We start from the raw sequence: 25,034 nt of genomic DNA on the forward strand, positions 1-25,034 counted from the left end.
AGTTCAAGGAAACTTAACAAAAAGCTTTTCTGACATCTTTGTGACAGTCCAGCAACAGAAATATTAGAAATTCAGTCTGAGACTCTCCATGAGAAAACTTGAAAACTTAATTTCACAATGAAAATAAAAACAAAAAATTGTAACTCCTACGTGCTTAATAAGGCAAAACAACATTGGGAAAGGTATAGTGTACTTACTCCAGAAGACGAGTGTTAAGTTCTCCCACATCATTTACATCAAACCATCCAATTTCCTGTCTCATAATTGCATGAAAAAATTTTTCTCTAATTTTTTTTATTTGCCGACCTGCTGTTAGTGTCCAGAATGAAGTTTGTAAATAAGCAGCAAGAAGAACACCAGCTGCTATTCCACAATAGTAGTATGCATATCTGAAAGAAAAAAAAAAAGGCAAAAAAAGCAAGACTCTCTTAAATTGATTTTAATTACCTCACCAGTCTGAATTTGGTGTGATGCTTACTTCTGTTTCAGACCTCTGTAAAACTTGATAAGTTTTCTATGAACAGTAGTTAATGTCAGGGGGTTTTTTTTGCAATAACCAAAACAAAGATATAGTTAGACAGGAATTACCTTTCTTTTTTTTTCTTTTTTGTCAATTTAACATGCATTTTCTCATAAGATTATTTTAGAACTGTACTTCAGATGCAATATCATTTTCACTTACGTGTATTGCTTCCAAAAACTCCCTAGCATTTTTAGCAAACATGGACAGACTTAATCATGTATACCAATATTATATGCACATTTACATCATACAGTGTGCCTGTCTATACAAATAAAAATATGCATGGATGCTGGAAATGTTTCCTGATTGGAGAATACAGCATTACTATATGTACATCTATTGCAAGCAAATGGCATTGGATCAAAAATTTTCTTGCTCACTGTTTTGTGCATAGCTGATACTTTGACACCTGTTCAGGGTGTCAAATCTAAACCAAGAGTGTGTGAACCACTGTGTTTCTCAAACTGGAACACAACTTGAGTCACAACTTTAAACCATTCAAAAAGAATTAAATCAATTTTGATTTGATACACAATTGACATCAGAATCAGTTATAGCTGAACTTAAACCAGAATTAAACCAGAAAAATATATCTGAACTGATTCCATTTGTAAAGCATGACCAAAATCAAGGGTTAAATATTCAGGGTGTATATATCTGTAATTATAAGAATACTGCATCTATATAAAAGCAAATAATGAGCAAAAAGCTATAAAACTCTTATGACTTTCACTCACGTGTACTAAGTTATGCACACTGATTCTGTAGAACTGTAACATGCTCCTTGGCAGGAGCAAATTGCAGGAATCAGTGTCCAAATGCTCTGCTCAAAAAAGGAGAGAATGGCTTTACAGATCAAAATTTTCAAATTTTAATCCAGTCTTTCTTGCAGCTATGATACCTTACAGTTTAGTTAGGGACTTGGGAACCATACTCATTATGAAATGTGTTTAATCAAAACAGTTTAATAAAAGCAGGTTAATGTTTAACGGAATGCTGGTTAGTTGAATATTGACTCCGATCACATTCAGCTTCATTAAAACTCTACAAACTTAAAAAAACCTTCCCAAACTAACCCCAAGAGCACTGCATCTAAATTCAGCAGTAATTACTTTAGACAATTACTTTATGATGTTATATGACTTCAAAGAATTGATTTATGCTTGGACTTTGTTTCATGACAAATTGTCTCAAAAGGGATTCATATCTTTGCCAGACTCCATGCTGATAAAACATATTCTGTAAATTCACTGATGAAACTAATCGGAGAATAAATGTTTATTGCATTGTAAAGTAATAGTTATTTTTCTTTTGAGAAATAGTAGGGGTTTGGGCAAGCTGTTGTTTGAGTAACAAACACAACCAAGTCCACGTGTATATTTCAGTATTTGAACACACCTCTGTGAGATCTTTGTCCTTGTAAACGGGTTTTATTATTATTTGACCTGCTGGCAGGCATTCTTAGAGAAACAAGGAGTGGGTACAACCAGCTGCTTCTTCAAACCAGTGAAATCACTAACTCAAGGCTCTATCTAGAAACTTTGGAAAAGAAAACCTGTTCCTGTGCTGCTAAGAAGTAATACATTCCTCATTAAACAATTTGTTTCTAAAGAGAAACTTGTGCTGCTTTTTATTCATACTTGTACTTTCAGAGTTAATGACTAAAAGATAAGGTGGCATGCCTGATGGTTGTGGTTGTTTGACCCTGGCTGGAAGACAGGTGCCCAACCCAACATGCTCCATCCCCTTCCTCAGCTGGACAGGGAAGAGAAAAATACAATTAAAAGCTCATGGGTGGTGATAAGGACAGGGAGAGATCACTCAGCAAATAAATAATGGGCAAAACAAGTTCTATCATTTCATAGGTAGTAAGAACAACTATTTTTCAAGTTCTTTTAGAGTAAACAGAAGACAGACTTTAAAAATATTGTGCAAGTAGGCATCAGGTATTTACTAAACACAGAACAGTTAGTGTAACTTCAACCATGCACAAATTATTAAGTTCTGCAATTCTGCCTTCAAATTTGCTTTCAAATCACTGGGCAAAAGGATATCCCACTGAAGGTGTGTATGCATTGCTTGCATTTGTGTCAGAGACTGACAGAAATGTTGAGGGAGCAAGAAACTGTGTGGCCACACTCTCCTATAAAGCATAAAAGCCAATTCCCTGTCAGTTCATTCTCATTACATAAAAGTTCGTCATTTCTAGGTAATGGCCTTTTCCTAATTTGCTCATTTATTTTAGGGTAAAGAACTTTTTTTTTCTGGTATAAATAGATTTTTTTTTAATTACAAAATTAATTACTAAATCGAAATGACCTGTAACTTTACAGTCCACTGCTACCAGAAATGATAATGTACTTTGGTATAAAACAGCAAGAGTTACTACAGCAAATGTCTTATGTCTTCCTTCTCTTCAGAAAAGACAATTGCCTTGAAGACCACATCAGATATTTTTCAATACCTAATGAGGAACAGAGTTCAACCTGAGAAAAAAACCTACATGAACTGTAGACATCCTGCATAAACCAAGAGTATGGACAATGGTTAATAAAGCCCCCTAACAAAGCACATCTATTAGCAGCTTGTTTCTGCTTATTTGATCTTTTCTTTATGGAGCTCTGTTAGCAGAAGCATCTGCTGAATATTGTCTTCTGCTATTGCCTGCTCTAGAATGCTAGATTTAAGGCTGCATATAATCTAAATCTGTATTTTCTGCAGATATTTTCACAGAATCATAGAATTGTTTAGGTTGGAAGAGACCTTTAAGATTCTTGAATCCAACTGTTAACCCAGCAATGTTTCCTTCAATGCCAAATCCACAAATCCCCTAAATACCTCCAGGGATGGTGACTCAACCACTTCCCTAGGCAGCCTCTTCCAATGCTTGACAAACCTTCCCACGAAGATATGCAATCTCCCCTGGCACAACTTGAGGCCATTTCCTTTTGTCCTATTGCTTGTTATTTGGGAGAAGAGACAGACTTTTACCTCGCTACAACCTCCTTTCAGGTATTTGTAGAGAGCGATTTAGTTGCACTTGATCCTTGGGCAGCAAAGCAGATACTATCTGACAATTTAAATTCTGCTTTTGCAAGTGAATCACCACAGCTCAAAAAATTGATGGATGATAATCAACATAATTTTTTAGCATAACAATTACTCTTTATGAATTCAGAGGAAGAGAAGTAAAAAAGAAGGCAATGCAGATGTCATTGGAACACAGAGCACCCCTGAAATGGGGGCAGAATGGGTGAGAGCAAGAGACGACAGGGAAATTTTGGGGAATGGCTGGGGATGTTCAAGAATCTTCCCAGTGCCTCAAATAATCTCATGTGCCAATCTTTAGGTACATATATTATTCAATCAATCATTGTTTTTGTGTTGTTTAAAGTGTGCAAAATATTCTTGGGAGAAGAATGGCTTGAATAGAAATGTGTGCCTACACTAAAAAAAGAGGAAATACCAATTTCTAATTACCTTGTCATATCTTCTTCCAGCTTCTCGAGCATCTCTGAAGTGAAATTCATTTGAGAAGAATTCAGTCCTTAGAAAGAAGAGTAAATACTTTTAATAGAGCAAGCTTTAACAAATTACTTTTCCTGCATGCTGTTCAGCATATTTGGAGTTGTTACATCTCGTTTTGAATCGAGTTGATTTGAATGAAAGGAGAAAATTTTAACAAAAATTAATGAACTTTGCTAATATAGGATTAGTCATAACTCCATTGACTAGAAAACCATCTCAAGTGTAACTTGAGATTAAAAAGTCTTCCTGAGCATAACATAGAATCACAGAATGGGCTGGGTTAGAAGGAATCCAACCCCAGGCAGAGCTCCATGCACTCCAGCTGGTCATTGACATAGAGGGTGACGCCCCCTTCTCATCTTCCCAAATGTTCTTCCAGAAGAGCCTGTATCCTCTCATTCCAACATTCAAGTCATAGGTAGGTCCCCTCTCCAGGCTCCAGGCATCTCTTGCAGGCACTGGCATCACACTGGTAGGAGTGGGATGGACTGAGGTTCCTCTCCCTTGGCAGCTTAAGTTTAAAGACTGGGCAAGCCTATGGCCAAAGATGCTCTTCTCCTTCTCCGACAGATGGACCCCACCCAGCCCCCAGGAGATGGGATTTCTCAATGCGAGTCCCATGGTCGGAAGTAGCAGAATCCCTGGGCTGTGGCACCAGTCCAGTAACCATTTTTTGATTGACCAGATTTGATTAGCCCTTTCAAACCCTTTCCCTTTGACTGGGAGGACTGATGAAAAAAACTACCCACACACTACAGTCCCTTACTGATGCTGTGAGTTCAGAGGATGACATAATCTATGTATTGACACCAAAGTGACAGTATCACTCCTTCCTCTCGTATCTAGCAGTGCATGCCTGCCTCCTTTGTGTTTGATTTCACAGTTCTGATTCAGCAAATGAGGCTGGTCAACAGATGGATCCCAGAGAAAATTAGTACTTTTATTTTTGGTAGTGAATCTCCGATTAATTTACCTACTGATCTGATTCACCTCATAAACTATAACTGTCAGATTTGACGCAAGGGAATCAACAAGAGCCCATGCTGAAGAGATGGAAAACCAGCCACTTTCTGTTTATTACAAGTACAGTTAAACATGATTTATCGAATGTGCACTGTAGCAGGTAATTTGAAAAAAAAGCCAAAAATAAAATCTACTAATGCAGAAACTAAAAACTACAATAAAAATCCCCCAAAATATAGTGTATGTCTATTACAATGAACATGACTTACTAATTTGTGTGATAGTATAGCACAGGGGTTTCTGACATCAGTATGTCCTGTCAAGATGCCTGAATCTCCCCATCTCTTTTAAATACAAGCCATTGTTCTCAGCACAGCAGATATATTCTTACCTGTAAAATTTAAGTCTCCAGAAGCAACAAAGCTGTCAGTCATATCACCAAAAATTATCATTGCAATAGGGAGAGAGCTTCCATGGGCTGCTGCCATAATAGTGCCCAGTATCATTAACCATTTATCTGACCAAGTGGAGTATCGAAACTGTGAGTGAGAAGAGAAATGAATTCAAACTGTTGTATTAGAATGCTAACACAATGCTATGTCTACAAAGTCAAGAAAGTAAAGACAAAACTATCAATTGTACACCTGCTGTCACAAAACTACAACTTTATCTGATTAGAAATTCAGTTTACAAAACAATTTAAATGTACAGGAATAAATCCCTTCACTATAAGCACTTTTATGCTATAAACTCTCAAAACTAGAGAGGTGTACTATTTTAATGTATTAATATCTGCACCTGGGTAAGAAAGGCCATAGGTAAACAAGGCACAAGAAATTTGCCCTTTTTAAGTTCACCATATAAAGTTCAAATTATAAGACAAATATATAATGGCATTGTGATAATTAAGGCAATAATCTCTTTTACTTTAAATTCATTATTATGCAGTCAGAAAAACTGTTCCTAATGTACTACAGACATTATAAAAATGTACTGAAATCCTAAATCCTCCTGCCATTGAACTTAATAAAGTTTGAGTTCATCTGTTACAAAACCATTGGCTTTATTCTGTACTGTAAAATACTAAGATTACTGACTTAAATTATTGTCCTATGATGTAATTGTACAAGTGCAAGCTGATATAGCAAAGTAAAGAAACTGGGCATTGTCCAGCATCCTGGACTGTAGTTTTATGTCTGTTATTTGCAATATCATTGCTGTGTATCATGTATACAAAACCTACAAAAAAAGAAAATATTTCAGTATTACTAAAAGAGGACCTATGACTGATTTTGATTAAATATTAAAATATTTTTTGAAATATACAGAAAAAATCTGGAATTTTAAGTACTTTTTAGTAATCAATTCTTAATTTTAAGTTTCATCAATGCCACAGAGTTACTTTTTACTGCTGATTCAGATGACTGAATAATGATTGATAGGCCTAATCAGTATGATTAGTACCTGACTCTGGTAATTTAGAGGACACCACACATAATTGCAGACACATGGATGCCCTTTTTATTGTGTCAGAAGAAATGATTGAACATGGAAATCCCTATCTTTCACAAACAAAAATCTAGTATGAGTGTGTTTAGCATGGTCACTTATAAGGGAAGACTCCTAAGAATCATTAACAGTAATTAGACAGCTTCTTTAATATAACTGCATCCACAAAGAGAACTGCTTGATTTCCATGCTATAGCCAGTATTCTGCAGTCTCACAGTATTTGGTACAGACAGTATCATGGATGCAGTGCACTAACATAATTGCAATCATTTTTCTTTAGCCTTTTGAAATGTGCCTGCATGAGTATATAGGTACACATATACAGAGAGAATAAATCTTACCAGAGCAAACGGGCTGACCACCTTAGGTTTTTCCCCTTTCTTCTGCTTCTTCTTTTTCTTTCTAAGAAAAGGTGTGATGATTTTAATGAGTTTAAAAATGGATGACATTTTACAGAAATACTAATGCAACATATTAAAGCAGTTCAATTAAAATACAATTATGAAAAAAATTTACAGCAAAAAAATTGTGTGTAAAATGAATATGAGTTATTGAGCATTCCTGAGAATACCTTAAATCTCCAGGTTTCAGCTCCTGACTGCTGTAAATTTAAGTCAAGTTCTCCCCAGTTCACCTGTTTCAGTGGTTCCACTACCTGGTCAGGGAAGTTGTGAACTGAAGCACTATATAATTTCAAAATGGGAAAGGGGAAGATAACTTACAAAATCAAATTTTTCCACATGGTGGGTGAGGAATACATAAAATATTCAAGGTATGTAAAATATTGATTCCCTGCCATATGAAAGATATTAAGATAATCTCTAGCAAATAACATAAATGTATCCAAGATGTCCACTCCAACAGAATTTCTGTCATATTTCAGATTTATTTTTTCAATAAACTCCAGTCAAAACTGTGGACATTTAGTCCTTATGAGAAAAAGATAAAAGGTCCTTCTGCACCAAATGAACATGTCAATCAATGCTACTCTCAGTTTGATACCAAGCTTTCTGTTATTAGGCTTTTCTGAAAAATAAAGTAAAATAAAATAAATAAATGAAATTAAATATAAAATAAGGTAATGTAATCTTACAAGCTTCAATACAGAATGTTCACAATGTTTAAGAATACTTACTGTTTGTCTTCAGATTCATGACCCTGGTTGGCAACATCATGAATATTTCCATCTGCAGTATAGTTCTTTTCATCTTCAGAATGCATTTTTAATTTATTGAAAATAGCTCCTGTAAAGTAATATTTGACTGAGAAATATACAACTTTAAGCAAATGTTTTAAATTTATTTTAGTAATCTCAAAAATATAAATGTTTTTTGAATTATCTCAACAACCATTTGTTTAAAAGAAAAATACAGTACTTTCTGAAATCAGTAAAGTTATTAATATCATACATTGCAAGTGAATCCTCATAATGAACAAGTATAAGCATGTTGAGAACAGCCCAGAAGTTTGGTGTTTCCTGACAAACATTTTGGATTCGTATTCATTTGATAACAGTACCTTGTTCATTTAATTTCATTTGAATGATACAAGCATAATATTTTCGGCAATTCAGCAAAGATATACAAAATAAAGGAGAAAGTAAATGTTTATTTAAAATAACTAATTTTTATCCAGTTAACTGGATTTTTCCCAATTTTAGACATCAGTGAATTTACAAAATATCTCTGATTTAAAAGAAGTCCCAAACTACTGACATACCAGAAGGTTGTTCTGAGTTTGTGTCCAGTCCTCTGAAAAACTACTCAAACATGAGCAGAATTAAGATGGTTCAGGACACACTGCATGATTGGACTTTGCTCTTGTTACGTAAGACAGAGATAACAAATAGATTTCTCTCATTTTTTCCCACTCCAATTGCCTTGCCTATTTTGGCGAGTAAAATGTATGCACTTTGGACTGTACCTCCCTTTTCCTAAAGGGAATAATACTACTCCTTAAACACACACTTATTTCACTGTCACCTGGGAAAACAACCCTGAATACTCTATTCTTCCATCAAAAAAAGTTCCCTGGATCTACTGTTGGCTTAACTATGCCCCTTAAATTCAGAGGAATTCCTCTTTACCTTATTAGAGGTGTTGCTGAATGCTCCAAGCAGCTGTTACACTTAAGGACGAATCCATTCTTGAATACATAGTGAGAAAGAAACCAAATAACACCAAAGGATTGTTTTACTCTTTTGCTTCTTTTCCAATCTTCTAAGTCTAATCCAGGAAAACACGACCCATCTAGCATGAAAGAAAATGGGATTTTACTGGAGTGCATATAATTTCTCATTTGAGTAACTGCAGAACAGCAAGATGAGTGTCAGACTCAGTTTAAAAATGGTTTGGAAATAGCTCTGGTCAGCAGAAATCTTCTCAATTAGCATCTTTTTGATTTTTGAATGTATGTTCAGATTCTAGACTTTGAAATGGACCACTTGTTAGTAGTCCACTTGGACCATTATTAATGGACATTGTGGAATGTATTGGCTTTATCAGTATCTGTAGGCATTACTTTGATGAAAATAATAAATATTTAAAACATTTAAAATAAATGAATTTCACTTCTTAACCTTATTTCAGTATATGTATTGAACTAGACATTTTTCAACACTTTTACAGAAGTAAAATTTGTGAAAAGTTAAATAAAAATACTTGTCCTAGAAGACAAGTAGATATATATTAATTTCTCTGTAGGTGTCCTATCACTTTACTTACACAAAACTTACTTAATCTGATAATTACACGGAAGAAATTATTTTTGTTCCTTTTTTTCATGTATGCCTGTAATCTCAAAATTTTGGTAAATAGTATTTTTATAATGTTTTGGAATACAAACAGTCTTATCAGATTGAGGAATGGTTTAGAAAGAGTAATTTAGCATTATCAGTCAAGCAAAATATAAAGTATTATCTGTTTATGAAAAGTCATTCTGAAATATGTGTATGGAGGTCTATCCACAGCAGTTAATAGGTTTTAACCTGGGTGCCTAAATACTTTCCTACACTTGATCCTAACAAACTGGTCCAATTATTTCAGGAGAAACTGAATAAAGTCAAATGAGGAATTTCAAAGAAAATTAATTGATTAAGAAAATGAAATATTATATGCAGGACTTTCACAACTATTTCACATTAAAGGGAGAATGGTCAAAACTAAAAGATCTTTCACAACATTTTGTTATCACATTGGAATGTCTTGATGCTATGGCAGTGCAGTCATGATAAGAAAGGGAAATAGAAATATAGCAGAAGAGCAATTTAATTTTTGCCAGAGTTTCTATTGCCTGCATACAGTAAAGCAAAGAAAATGAAAGACACCTGGTTTTATCACACTATGAGCTGAAGCAACTAAACTGATACTAAAAAGGTGGGAAAATTGGGAACGTATTTTACAGCTTACCCTCAGCTTTAACCAAGCCTTGATGTCATCAAGGGAGATTTTTTAGTTCTGTAGACTGAAGAGCTGAGGCATGAAATCTCCTATAGACACTGTCTGTATCGAGTGGACACGAACCTGATGCTAAGTAAATATGTCTTGAAAGCAGAGTGTCCTGATCATTCAAAAGTCCAGAAGAAAGAAAACCTTTCTTTTTTCTCCTTCTACTTACTAGTCACAACATTTCACACAGAAGATAGATTTAAACAGAGATGACCAATCTATGACCTTCGAGCTATTTAAGGCTCATAAACAATTCAAAATTCCTTCCCAAAGCAGTTTGTTATTCAATGATTAGAAGAAGCAGAGATCTGGTGAAATGGGAACTGTTGGACAATTCAAATCCCTTCTACAAGCAAATAAAAAATGGCTGATAATGTTTATGCACCTGGATTGTCCAAAACTCCAATACACGTCCATCTCAGCCCTATCCAGCAGTGGACCAGTGGGATTCTATGAAGCAAATGACAACTGCAGCTCAAAGAGCTACTTCTATTGAGTTATGTGGTAAATGTCTTAGGGGATTTCAGGCAGTTGACAGTTCTGCCAAGTGACTCAATGGGTCAGGAAAGTTGACCTTATCTAAAGTAAAGGTTATACTTGAGGAAAATATTTAGTTGTACTTTAAAAATTACAATAGGTCACAAGTTTTTTGCACCTATTGGGTAACTGTTTTTTGCTGCATTTCCCTTCACGGATATTGCTATTTGAAGACAGAACAATACCTCTTGGATATTATTATTTCTATGAGGACCTGCATTGTCAGATATATTTTCTATTTGAAAATACTTATACATATTCAGAAGGTTTACTCAACCCTCTCTTTATTAAGATAGTAGCCAATTTCCCTTTGGCTGACATAGTTTTACTGTTCTTGCATTACATTTACTCAAATTTTTAGAATTTTGAGCATAAGAACTTCTTGTACGTTTGAAGGATGACCATCAATCCTTTGAAATAGTCTGTCAACACTGTAATGCTAAACTGAGGTACAATTAATTCCCTTCTGTTACTTGATATAAATGCATGGTTTGAATAATCTCTCTTGGGCACTCTAGTACAATGAGAGATTGTACAGGTACAATAAACTATGACAAACCTTAAATCCTTCTCTAAGTCATTGCTCTTACAGACCACTCACCAGTCTTTTCAGTATAGCTCCGTTATTCACAATAGCGTTTAAATTGTATTTTGCATGATTATAACCTAATTTTTGGATTGCAGTTAAGTTAGGTAACACAGATCATCCTATACTGTAACTCACTATTAATTATTCCATACTGTTTCCAAGTATTTAATTATCTAAATGTACTTATCCAACCCTCTCCCATATGTCAAAATGTCTCAACATTTGATGAACAAACTTCTGGAGCAGCAGAAAAGGCATTTCAAAAATAGGGCTGACATGTTTTGTGGTGATATTTCAACTGCTTATGCTTCCAGAAAATAACTTGTGTTGAGAGGATCTCATCCCACAAATCATACATTGGTTCCATGTATTTTTTTTATCTAATGCAGGCCCGCAAAGGGGATGGCTAACTGGGACATGATATCAGAATAAACAACCAACACAGAAACTTTAATCTGACTTTGATAGCAGAGACAAAACATAGTGAAATGATGTCATGATGCCTTCAAAATTTTTAAACAAAATCAAGAAAAACTAACCCTTTTTATACTTACAACAAAAATAGCAAACAAGAGTAGAAACTGAAGCAAATACTTCAAAGTCTGAATATAATGTAACCAGAGAAAAATCCCACAAGCTATTTTTTTCTTTTATTTACTTTAAAGATGGAGAGTTGGATTTTCCAAGAAGATCCAGGTAGACAAAATTGTGGAGTGGGTCCCAGGAATTCTGCAATGATTCCTCAAATGACATTCAATCCTAGCCTAGATTAGAATAAGTGTGAAGAAGCTCTGATTTATAGTACTCAGGGAACTCCTGTTCCATTTTAGCAGCCTCTTTCCTGTTAATCAGTGTTGGAAAAGAATAGTACGTTGTACAGGAATTTTGCCAACTTGGCTACCATTCTGTCAACAAAAATAATCATGCTGTCAGAAAATGAGAATTGCGTGTTCCTTGAACTATGTTGTATGCTCAGCCATGAGAGAATGCCTATTGGAATCGGTGGACATTTTACTTGTCTCAGACTAAGCATGAGGACAAATCAAGTTGTTGTAAGCATCAAGCTTCTATTTGTGTTTAAAAAGAAAGTTTACTCTGAAAAGCAAGTTCTAAAATTACAAAACTCCACTTCTGTTGTCTGGTAATTTGATTTGAAGTTAATTATTTATTCTCCTAAGGAGGACTGCCATAAACTAATGTCACTAGCTTCCTATTACTAATGTGTCGGTTTTCAGCTTCACAAACTCAGTTTCATTTCTGGAAGCTTCAATGTTTTTCGGCTTATACTTAAACAACAGAAAATCCAGACAGATCTACACGTCCTTTTGAGCAATATTTTCTGTATATGGGAAACAACTTTCTTGGTGTTTATTTATCACCAGAGTTATTCAATATGACTCAATCATGCATTAATGTGTGAGGATACAATATTTTTCATAATCATTACTTGCAGTATAGTTGCATTTAAAATTATATTCTTCCTACAGTTATAACAGAAGAATGCATTTAAAGAAATATAGTATGGAACATTTGGGATTTAAAAATGCTCAGGACTTTATATCACAAATGAAAAATTGCAGAAAAAATATAAAATTACTTCTTGTGCAGGTGGAAAACATTTTTTCCAATTGAAGCTGAATAAAACATATATTATTACAGACACACTCAATTTTTTTCCTGTTACCTTTTCTAAGCAATGATATGCCTCGTAATATTGTAACAGTACAAGCAATCCTTCCCTCACCGAGTCTCTTTGATTGGAACACTTTTTGCTGTGCACAAAGAGCCCTTTGTAAGCTGAATACACACAACTTAAAAGTATTCAGCAGTTACTGATTAGTTACCATACACAACCATTGTTGATAACTTGAATTAATGAAATATTAAACTGACCCTTGGTATGCTCAGTGCTCTGAATAAGAAACAGGAAAAGTCTTTGCTGGCTAAGAAGTCTCCAGTGAGGTGGGGTAGAGCTGGTTTCTACTGCCTCTGGAAGAGATTCTCATTGTGATTTAATTGCTGTCTTCCAAATTGCTGCTTTTCCCTTTTCGTGGTGATGTTTTCCTCTTGAATCCTTAAACTGTTTCTTAATTCCATCTTAAGTCTGTTACCTCTGTCTGCCATTTTACCTTTCTTACCTTGCAGAAGTCCCCTTTATCAATTTCTTTGTAGTTCTTGCTCAGAATTTAGCAATTTCCTCACGAGTCTGAGAGATGGTGACACAACTGTGTCTTGGATCACAGACAGCTGAAGTCCTGAGGAAGAAGGAAAGGAGTTTACAAACTCAAGTCACTATATATGAAATATATAACAGCATCAACATTGTACCTGTATAGAAATTGAATCTAGTAATATTGACTTATTTCCTTGTACAATACTATTTAAAGTCACATTTTATGAATACTCGCATTCTATTCCATACAATTTGTGAAATGTTTAGATTACACAGGAAATTATGAAAGTTAAAAACCTGTCGTTCAGCTTCTGCCTAGTAATACGGAATTCCAATTTTTTGTTTATTTCGCTATTCTACAATGAAAGCTCATTATATGTGGATGACATATAATGTCAAAACGCCATCCTGGCCATCCTCCTTCCTCCAGATCAGATCAATTGTTACATATGCTGTTCTTGACAGGTGTTTAAGTTCTGTCTCTCCATTGGTAGTTTCTAAAAACAACGATGGAGACGTTTAGACTATCTGAAACACTAGGAAGTTTTTCTGATGTCTAACATGAATTGTCCTTGACACAGGTTAGACCTGTTACTCCTTTCCTATTTGCAGCTTTCAAACTTCTAATGTTGCTTTCACAAATGTTGTCTCTCTTCTCTAGATAAAAAACAAAAAAGCCCCAAACAAACAAACAAACAAACAAACAAAACCCCACCAAAAACCCAAATCTAAAACCAAACACAAAACCTAGTTCCTACAACCTTCTAGATAGAGTTGGTGCCATTGATCTTTGCCATTACTATCCTCTGGACCCAAACCTTTTCACAGGTTCCTTTTTTTTTTTTTGTGGAAAGTAGGCTCAATCTGTTGTTTATTTAAAAAATAGGGAAATATTTTAAGTTTCTGTAAGTAATTTGACTTTCTTGTCCTGTAGCAATATGGAAGTATACTTACATATTTTATTTAATCTATATATTGAATTTTGTTACACTAGTGAAATGACTAAAAATAATCATTCAGTTAATCTCATAAGTCATCGATTATGGCACTATGACCATGTTCTGCATGTTAGTCTTTAATCAGAGTCAAACTGCTCTGTTCCTTTTTGATGTTTACCATAAAACAAATAATTGTACACTCTAAGGCAATTTTGTTTCTACAGGCAATTGTATACAGTCAAGACGTGTTCACAAGCTCCAAACCTTTTAAACAGCCATAACCATAGACAGTGGGGGTAATGCTTCTTCATATCGATCACTTCTGCTTCCAGAAACATGCTGTCACATGCCAAAGCTCTGTCTGCCTCACATATCACAACACCAGTGCACCTCTGACAACAATCCAGGGAGATTCAACAGGAAGATTCCAGTTATGATATCAAGTTGTACTGCATGTGATCATTTTGCAAGAAACAGTTCTAAAGAGATTGGAGGAAATAAATCTCTCACCATGCAGGACTTCAGCAACCAGACCATCAGATTTCACTATGTTGTGGCCAGCTGCATTATGGCTACAGTTACTGAGGTTACTGAGAAGGCAACACCTGTAGTCATTCTATTGACTCAGACTAGATGCTCTGATGTCTCATTATCTATCTGCAGCTTCTCTTAACCCCCAATTTCCCTCTTTCCATCAGGAGTCTTTAATCTTAATTTCCACAAATTTATTTCCTAAAGTCGTACCCAATGGGTAATCCAAGCTCCTTATCTCTCCTAACACTTCCAGGTACAAGATCCCAGTTTGCTTGCAGTTCTAAGCTATCTCTAGTCCAGGGACTGTCAACAGCTGAAGCTGGCGGCAGAGAGAATGGAAAAACTCACTTCAGTTGTGACAAGCTGGTACATTATAAGATCACTAAACTATATTTTGATTCCAACAAGGTTCATTGATTCCAACAAGGTTTATCGGGATAAGACCTCCAGATATTATCCATGTCAAGGCAAAAACAACCTTCTCCCATATATTTCCCACTGAATCTTGAGTTTATTAGACTTTGGCCTTGCAAATCCAAATTTCACCTTTTTTTCTTATTTGTTTCTTACTCATTTCTAAGCATAAGCTTTGTGTAAAAGTGACATAACATACTAAACAGCACTGTGATCAGTGTAAGTGCTAATCACAGACAAATATGAGTAATCATAGAATCACAGAATCATAGAATAGGTTGGGTTGGAAAAGACCTCCAAGATCATCAAGTCCAACCCCTGATCCAATTCCAATTACTATATCATGGCACTAAGGGCCACGTCCAATCTCTTTTTAAAAACCTCCAGGGATGGTGAATCCACCACCTCTCTGGGTAGGCCGTTCCAATGCCTGATAACCCTCTCTGTAAAGAATTTCTTCCTAACATCTAACCTAAACCTCCCCTGGCAGAGCTTGAGCCCATGTCCCCTTGTCCTATTGTTGGTTGCCCGGGAGAAGAGACCAACCCCGCCTGGCTATAACCTCCCTTCAGGTAGCTGAAGAGAGTGATGAGGTCGCCTCTAAGCCTTCTCTTCTCCAGACTAAACAACCCCAGCTCCCTCAGCCTCTCCTCATAGGACTTGTGCTCCAGTCCCTTCACCAACCTCGTTGCTCTTCTCTGGACCCGCTCCAGCACTTCAATATCCTTCCTGAACTGAGGGGCCCAGAGCTGAACACAATACTCAAGGTGTGGCCTCACCAATGCAGAGTACAGGGGAAGGATCACTTCCCTGCTCCTGCTGGCCACACTGTTCCTGATACAGGCCAGGATGCCATTGGCCTTCTTGGCCACCTGGGCACACTGCTGGCTCATGTTCAGCCTCCTGTCGATCAGCACCCCCAGGTCCCTTTCCGCCTGGCTGCTCTCCAGCCACTCTGTCCCCAGCCTGTAGCGCTGCAGGGGGTTGTTGTGGCCAAAGTGCAGGACCCGGCACTTTATGAGTACTCACTATATGAGTAATATTAGTAAACAGAGATCTTCCTGCCCAAGAAACAGCAGAAAGAACCAATACAAAATATTGAACTAATCAGCAAACCACAGTGGTCTTGCTCAATGTTCCTCCCTTTCCCTGTGTAGACTGTGAAATCACAACATGATTTCTTGTCTACTTCCCAGACAGAATGGGAGATGAAGGCTGTAGGTCAGAGCCAGAAGGACTGGGGGTGGCTCCACAAAAAGTCAGTATTCATGGAGACCCTTGAACGACAAGGTTTCAGAGAGTGCTCCAGTATCACCCAATGATAATTGAAAGAACAAAGTGAAGGCTTGTATTGTGACTTCCTCACCTTTGCACTCTAGACTTCTTTCTGACTCAACCCTGAGTCACAACCTCTGCACAGTTTACATTCTGCTTGCACGCAATGACACGTGACCCTGCATAAGGGTCGTGGCAGTAAATGTAATTCCTCGATTTCCTTTTTTAGTCAGCAATAAATAATGAATGATTAACAGCTCACCCTGACTGAAAAAAGTGTTCAGAGCAGTCCTGTTTTCCATGTCACCTTTCACTGAAAGCAAATGATTTTGTTCATATGGAAAATGTTCAAGGTAGCAACTCTCAGCAGCTCATCTGAGCACCTAGTCAAACTGAGATACCAACTACTGTAAGAAAATGCCTATATTTCTTGTATTCTGTGTCTGCACCTGGCACACTAGGAATGCTGTTCCAGTAGAAATTAGAGAACTAAGGCAGATATCCTAAGGATCCAGAGACACCTCCTGTGGGCAAGGTATGCTTATTAAATGTTACAGGGATTCCTTGATGGGAGCATCCTCAGCTGTTCCTTGTATAGTCAGGACTGTGAAGCAGAACTGAATTTAGAAAATATTTTAAACTACCTCTGGTGAGTGTCTATCGGGCTTGGGGCATGCAAACAAAGCCTTCTATCTAAGCAATAGAGGAAATGACCTGGCAGTGATTCCATGTCATGGGCCATTTGAAGAAGACATTATAGCATTTTCCATGGTATCTGAGGACAGATATTTTGCTAAGTTTTCCCACATCCTAAAGAAGACAGATGATTTCTGCACTGACCACGCAAGGGTGGCAAAAGTTGATGAAAGTGTCCATTTAGTTGGAAGTTATAAGCAGGTGTGGTTAGAATCAGGCCAAGTCCTATAACCAAACGATTCCATGGTATGGTGCACATGAGGAAGGAGAACGTATCTGCCTAGGTTATTTATGGAACATCTTGGCAATATTTCAGAATGATGCTTATGTCACAAAGATTACTCTATGTGACAGGACCAGAAGAATTTCTCACACACTAATTGGATAATCTAATGTGTACAAGAAATTGTGTGTTTACAAGAACAAAAGTTATTGAAATACAGTTCTTCATTTTGTTCCAAATATGTATGTGACAAAACCTCTTTTGGAATACTGGTAGATTGTTTCACAGAAGAGAATTACCACCTACTTTCCTGATCGATTTCCACGTATATTCGTATTTCAAGTAAACTGAACTATTTAAGCATGGTAGGTCTCTCAGGGAAAGCATGTGTACATGCTTCCCTAAGTCCTATAAATGAAGGTCAGTCTATATCATCATGAGTGCATGTATGGTCTTTTCATACTGGGGGTTAGATTGGGTTATCACACTTTATTTGTTACAGAGTTCACCTTGTTCCAGTAAATGTGTCACCAGCACTGACATTTCCTCTTTTTCACAAAAGGGTGAAGTCAGGCAGGCAGAATAATGCTTAACTCAAGATTTCATAGTAAGATGTTCCCCACAAACATTGAAACCCCAAGAATAGCTAGAAGTTATTATCCTCTTTCTTTTGATGTTCCACCACGACGGTAGTGATCAAAACATCTTGTTTGCTACCACAATATTCATAGCAGTGGTTATTCTAATAATGGTAAGCTTAGTAAACTGATCTCCTCACAACGGATCCCATGGACACAGATGATTGTCATGCCATATCAGATGACTCATACATACATTAGTGTTGAACCATGATAGGAAATAGAGGAAAAGAATAATGAGACTGCTCACCTATGAAAACCCCCTTTTTCTTCACATATATTTATACAAATATGTAGAAAAAGAGAGGGGTGAACAACAGAAAAGGAGAAATATATATGTATATCTTCTATATCAGCAAAATATGAGTAGAAATAATGGCAAATGTTTCCAAAACGCTCTGTTGTCCATCAATTTTGATCTAGGTGATAATAAAAACAGTCAGGTTTTTGTCTCTTTTTTGATCTGGGTGTATAATACTAGTGTGATGGCATTTAAAAGTAGATCCTCAGTTTCTGATTGCTACCTTTACCTTATGGTTTTTGCAGTGAACCATGTACTAACTTGAAGACAGACCCTGAAAGCTATACTGTATAGATTAATTTCTGCAGACTCAAAAAGCCCCTTTACTTCAATAGAACTCAGCCAGGACACAACTGCCAACTATGCATAGCAAAGATGTTAACATTTTTCTATTCAGGATAAAACTGGGATATATGGGAAACTCAGACCACAACTGCAATGAAAATTCATGCTAATGGGACAGCAAAATGGGCTTTTATGATCCAGTTATGCAGTTACAACCAAAACAGTGTTAAGAAAAGAACTCACAGCACTGGCTGCTCCTGCTTGGTCACATTGCTCCTGAAACGGGAGATTGTTTTAACAATAGCGACTGACCTGAGTGTGGAGCAAGTAAGAGGACATGCTTAAAACTATAGGCCACTAAATTCAGAAACTCGTAAAATGGGACTTTTGTGCCTAAAGGATTAGCTTTCCTTAACTGGTAAAAATTACACAGCCTCAAAATGGAGTATGATTATCAGTTATACCACAAGAAGAATCTCCTGTAAGAAATGTAATAGGTAGATGTCTCAGAACAGTTATCTAAGCAATGAAAGGAGATTTGGCTAGCAGGAAATCCATCTAGAACACTATGAGATTGTAAAGTCATACAAAACCTGGGAAAACTGTTGGGATTGGCATCTGAGAATGTATCTGATTAAAGAGAACCACAGTGACTTTCAAGTAACAGTGGTACAAGAGTTAAGTCAGCAAGAGTAACTCAGGGGCCTGTGAATCAAGGAGAAATACAATGAGAAGAGCTGCAAATTCAGCTTCAACAAGTATGGACAAGGACAATGGATAAGGTAATGAAGGTAAGAAGGAATGCAAGGAAATCTCAGTCCTGTGGATCTGACAAAAGGTCTGCACATATTGTAATTTTCAGAAATATGGTTATAAAAGACCCAAAGCCTCCATTTCAAAATAAAAATCAAAGGGAACAGAAAAGGGAAAATAGTCCTCACTGTGAGTATAGCTCTTTGTGTAAAAAGGGGTAAATGGTAACTGCAAAATGGTAACTGCAAAAGATCCTTGGAGAAAATGATAAGAACTTCCTCTAGGGGACACCAATGGGACTGCAGGAAAGCAACATGGTAAAATCTGAGGAAAAGAGGTAAAAATATGAGAAAATGGGACAGAATACATAAATTCTTCACTGGCTCATTTTGTTAAGGAAATGAAAAATCATGAGGAGGAATGAAAACAACAGAAAATAACAGATCCCTTTCGGTGAAGCCCTCTGGCATCACCTCTTCCTCTCAATAACAAAGACTAGGAACGCTCTGCTGTCTAGTTGTCCCTGGTCTAGTGGTGCAATTACAATATAATCAATGCAAATGGCCAATAACAATATTAGTACTAGATGGTGAAGAAAAGAACATTAACTACCACTAGTGCCATGATGTTAGTTGATACTATAAAGTCAATAACCCCTCTTCAATGAATATTTGTTCCATCTGGAACTCAAGAAAATGGAAAAATGATAAAATTTGTATTATATGCATGAAAGGATGTTCAAGTACCTGTATTAAGATCTCTGCCTGCAGTTAAATAGCTGCCAAGTTCAGGAGTTCCTTCTGAGTATAGTAGTGGGAGGACCCCTCATATAAACACCAGGGAATTATTGGCATAGTCTTGCTGAAACAAAATGGATTAGATTCAGATTTTGCTACGGATGTTTGTGGAATTGGGCCTGACCAGTGGGAGGTGAGGGTGGAGTGATTCCTGCAAGTCATTGATGCTTTGTTATTAAGAATCCGGAGGAAGTAAAAACAGTGGATATTTGGGTAACAGAATTTCCTCAAGTTTTGTGTGTCTGTAAGCTAAAATGTAAAAAAAAAGAAGTTGTGATTGGAAGATCCAGATCCTCCTTCCCAAAAAACAATATCAACACCTGGATATCCAGAAACAGAGGAAGGACTCCAATCCACCAACAAGTTTATTGGAAAGCAAGTTCTTAGTACAGAAATTTATCCTTTTAACATCCTATTTGTCCAGTGTTAAAAGCAAAGGAAAAATCCTAAAAGTGGGATTTTAACACTTACGTAAGGTAGCCACCTCTCAGGCTGTTTCTAGTGGACACACACCTGAAATTCATGTAGCACTAAGCAGAATATTTCACTGATTTTTTTGCTATTGGTTTAGCCAATGCTTTCTTTACAATTCCACTAAGATAGCAAAGCTGGTAACAACAAACATTTAACTGTGAGAGAAAGCAATACTGTTTTATACATGTACCTCAAGACTTTCAGATCAAATGTATCACATGTGGATGAAATTACCATCAAAATGTGTTATGTCATACCATACATGAATGATGAGTTGGTACATGTTAAAAATGAATTGAAAGTTTGGGAACATATTCAGGAAGTAATCATTACTTTCAACACAGGCTTTAAAGCTGAATCATGACAAGATTCAGCTGGTACAATCTGAAATGAAATATTCAGTAATAGTTTTAGGTCAGGAAGAAACGGGATCAGCAATGAGCAGAACTGACTACGAGAGTCCATGCAAGTAATAGTTGTATGAGATTCAATTTTGGAATTGCTTACATTTTCATAAGAATTACATTTGCAGAAATCAGTACACCACTAATCAAATTAGCAAAGAAATTTCACCAACAAGAATGGAAAGAAAAAAAGAAGCAAAAATGCACTACTTCAGACACTGGCCTTTAGATGCTCAGACTATTGTAAACTGTTTCATGTTAGCTGGCCACTAATGATCTACGCTGTGCTAAGAACACAGAAATAAGATGAAAATTACAGCCTTTGCTTTGAGAGTCTTAAGACCTGTGGGAAAGAACTCTATTACATACTAAAAAACAGGTTAAGCATTGACATAGGCAATTAGCTTCAGGAATACATCACTAGAGGCTGTTTTGCAGTAATACATATCACACACGCTTCACTAAAGTATATATCACACGTACTCCACTGAAGTTCATAATGTCATAATCAGTGGAAAAGTACAAACTGGATATGTATCAAACCCTAGGCTAGCTGGACAATGGCTTTTATAAAATAAAAGCTTTATGTAGAATATAAAAAGATTTATCACTAGCTCTGTATGGCTTTTAACCACTGGAACAGAACATAAATGCACTTTACCTGTTTATGTGTCTCTCACCGGATAAAAGCTCTGCTATCCACTTCGTGCCACAGGTTATTCAGTGTGGTTCACAAATGGCTCCAGTTCTTTTCAAAAGTGTGGAAAATCCTCCATTAGATATGCTGCAACTCCTGGGAAAAATAAAAAGAGCTGTCTGCCTTCAGTCTGTGCAAGCAGCAGAGCCACAAGCTCTGCTAATGAGGTTAAAAGAGGAACCCGAAGGAAATGATCTAGCTTTGTACATAGTTTCAGACCGGATGCATCAAGCTTTAACTATTTGGCTACCAAAGTAGAATAAAAATTACCTTCAAACACAAAATGGAGATCTGGTAGCCTATCAATCATGGAAAGGAAATCCTGTACATAGGTTAAAAAAAGAAGAGAGGAAAAAAAAATGCAGGTCGTGTAAAAGCATACCAAAAGGAACATAAAGAGGCAGCAGTATTGGGATAGTCAAGCACATACCCTTGTCAAGATTGTGGTGGCCCCAGTAGACTTAACATTTGAAGAAACACACAGTTTGAAAACAAACCAAAGAAAACGATACAAAGCAAGGTATCAAAGACCGAGCTATTTGCCACATGAAAGTGAGGACATTGAGGGGCGATTACTGTAGAAGCTAGTAGAGAGGTGAAGCATAGAGAGTGTACTGTGGCCAGGTAACAAACACTTGTAGATAAGGAGCACTCTGTACACTTCCAGTAGATTTGTTTCAATAGGTGCACGAGCAAGATCATTTACGGGGTGTTTGAATGCAAAAGGGAGTATTAGAAGGTAGGTAGTTGGCCAAACGTGAAAACAGATGGGTATATAATAGCTTAGTTTGTGCTGTGATGAATACCCTCACTAAGAGAAAATTAAAACATCAGAATTCACGAACCATAAGTGTCATGGTTTAATCCCAGATGGCAAGTAAGTACCACTGCCATTTGCTCGCTCACTCTCTGCCCAGTGGGGTGGGAAGGAGAACTGGAAAAAAGTAAAAATTCATGGTTTAATGTAAGAAGAGTTTTGTAATTAAAACAAAGTAAAATATAATAATAATAATAATAATAATAATAATAATAATAATAATAATAATAATATAGATGGGGGGACATAAAACCCAAGAGAAACAAGTAATGTGCAATACAATTGCTCACCACTCGCTGACAGATGCTCAGCTAGTCCCTGAGCTCCAATCAGCCCCTCCCAGCCAACTCCTCCCAGTTTATATACTGGGCATGACATCCTGTAGTATGAAGTATTCCCTCGGTCAGCTCGGGTCACCTGTCCTGACTGTGCTCCCCCTGCCCTCAGCTTCTTGTGCAGCTCCTCACTGGCAGAGCGTGAGACACTGAAAAGTCCTTGACTTAAGGGAAGCACTACTTAGCAACAACCAAAACATCAGTGTGTTATCTCATAATTCTCATACGGAATTCAAAACACAGTACTGGACTCAGAAAAAAGCAAACTCTCTCCCAGCGAAAACCAGGACAACAGGCTATCATACAAACAGACTATGCTAGATTTAGCGTAGTCCCATTTTATTCCCACCTACCACACAAAGTGGGAGTATGGTTTCCTAATTCTAGAGCCACTGAAAAAGTGGGTTGAGTTTGTTCCAGTAAAGAAAGCTACAGCCAAGTGTACCACAGTGCATATTTTATTATATATATATACCACAATGTAATATACCACATTGTATATTTCAGATGGGATTTAAACCAATAGATTGATTTGAAACAAGGAATATTTATTCCGGGGCAAATAATCAGGGAATTATGTGGGAGCCTGAGAAGAAAAGAAAGGCTCCACATTGCTTGAAACTTGCAGTTCAAGGTAAATTGAATGACCTGATGGGACTACAAAAATAGCACTAAGCCAAATGGTGAAAAATTACAGAAAAGTTTGGGATATCACATCACCTTGTCATTGTAATGGCCTGTGAGCCACAACAGCTTCTCACAAGCTCATGTGATTTTGAGCTATGCCTGGAAGTAAAATGATTGCCTAATGTTTTAACTGAAGAATGTATACAGACCCTATCTAAACACATGGAAAGTGTTTAATGACGTTATAGCAACTCATATGGGAAGGAATGCTCAATGCACAAATACGCAAACAAGAATAAACCAGTACTCTGACAAATGACAAGGAGGAAGGAGAGTAATGTTCCATACTTTCCACGCAAATTTACAGTCTAAACTATAAATAGGATGGACCAGATCCAATTATAAACAAAGTAGGACCTTATGTATATGAAGAAAAACTCATGAATGGAAAAATGTCTAAATAGTTCCAGTTTCAGTTTTAATTATGGAAAGGTAAATAAGTCAACAAAAAGCAAGAATGTTATGTTACAGACGTTGTTATTACAATTTAAGAGTCAGTAAGGGAAGTCACAGCAGAACTATTGCTAGCAGAAAGGCTTTTAAAAGAAGCAGCATAAATTAATTATTAGGCTTTGTCTGAGTGAAGTTTTCATGTATTTATTAATAATTATGTTAGGTTCAAATTTGTGAATATTTGCTTGCATAAAAAGGAAGTAGTAAGCATCCAGCTTTTTGTTGATAATAGATCCTACCTCCAGTAGCAATGGAAAACTCTTTCTTACCACAGATCACAAAAACGTAAGACACATGTCTCCACTGCTTTAAAATTGTGGGAAACAAATATGAGGGATAAACAACAGCATCTATGTTCCATGGTGCCAAAAATAATTTTATGATTTTAACAAAAGTCTCTGATTTTAAGGGAATGTACTCTGGGGGCTTGAAGCACATACAATTTTAACTTGGATATTTTATTTCTACCTACTTGGCTAAAAATCAAAAGAACGTACAGCAATTGTGATGGAACTTGGACAACCATTCCAACATATATGAGCAGAGAACAGCAGAGATGGTTAAACAAAGTGTTAAAATCAGAAGCGAAGTAGAAAGCGAAACAAACAACAAAAAAGAGAGGTCAAACATTTAGTTCACGGAGTTTTGCTGTTCATGTGGTTAACCAAAGTTTCCAGAGAAAATTTACCATTTTGGGTATACAAATACAAATACTACTTTGTAGTAACAAAGTAATAGAGTGCATATTGCTGTGAAGAAAGTTTTACTTTGACTTTTCTAAGACTGAACAGATATACTGCCTTTATTAAAAGGTTATGTGTAACATTGACCCAGAAATGGATTCCATGTGATTGAGTTCAACATACCAAGAGGGCTGGATATAATTTTAAGGGAGTAGAAGTTGTAGCTGGAATTTTAGATACCACTTCTCTAAAAGCTTTGAGTAGTAAGTGATCAAAACCGGGGCATATTATATTCAACATACAAACCCCATGAAACAAAAATACGTATAAATAAATATTTGAATGTTATTTACACAAGATA

At 36.5% G+C, this 25,034-nt stretch overlaps 1 protein-coding gene across 4 annotated transcripts in view; it reads right to left on the reverse strand.

Annotated features, from left to right (window-relative positions):
- The window catches only part of ABCB1 (ATP binding cassette subfamily B member 1), a 115,539-nt gene extending 93,317 nt beyond the window's left edge, over positions 1–22,222 (reverse strand). Inside the window, exons 1-9 of one of the 4 annotated variants that reach the window (XM_039379659.1) lie at positions 21,969–22,220; positions 21,663–21,794; positions 13,235–13,351; positions 8,611–8,773; positions 7,660–7,768; positions 6,866–6,926; positions 5,406–5,553; positions 4,004–4,070; positions 198–389 (exon numbers count right to left, since the gene is read on the reverse strand). In XM_039379659.1, coding sequence (XP_039235593.1) covers positions 198–389; positions 4,004–4,070; positions 5,406–5,553; positions 6,866–6,926; positions 7,660–7,745 — 554 coding nt within the window. In that variant the 5' untranslated portion in view covers positions 7,746–7,768; positions 8,611–8,773; positions 13,235–13,351; positions 21,663–21,794; positions 21,969–22,220. Of the gene's footprint in view, positions 1–197; positions 390–4,003; positions 4,071–5,405; positions 5,554–6,865; positions 6,927–7,659; positions 7,770–8,610; positions 8,774–13,234; positions 13,352–17,270; positions 17,291–21,662 lie in introns of those variants that run through there. The other 3 variants (XM_039379655.1, XM_039379665.1, XM_039379670.1) reach the window with 3 other exon arrangements.
- Between the last annotated feature and the right edge of the window lie 2,812 nt (positions 22,223–25,034).

This window comes from Pipra filicauda, unplaced genomic scaffold (genome assembly GCF_003945595.2).
Source record: "Pipra filicauda isolate LSUMZ 115617 unplaced genomic scaffold, ASM394559v2 scaffold105_size2325265_pilon, whole genome shotgun sequence".
Classification (NCBI taxonomy): domain Eukaryota; kingdom Metazoa; phylum Chordata; class Aves; order Passeriformes; family Pipridae; genus Pipra; species Pipra filicauda.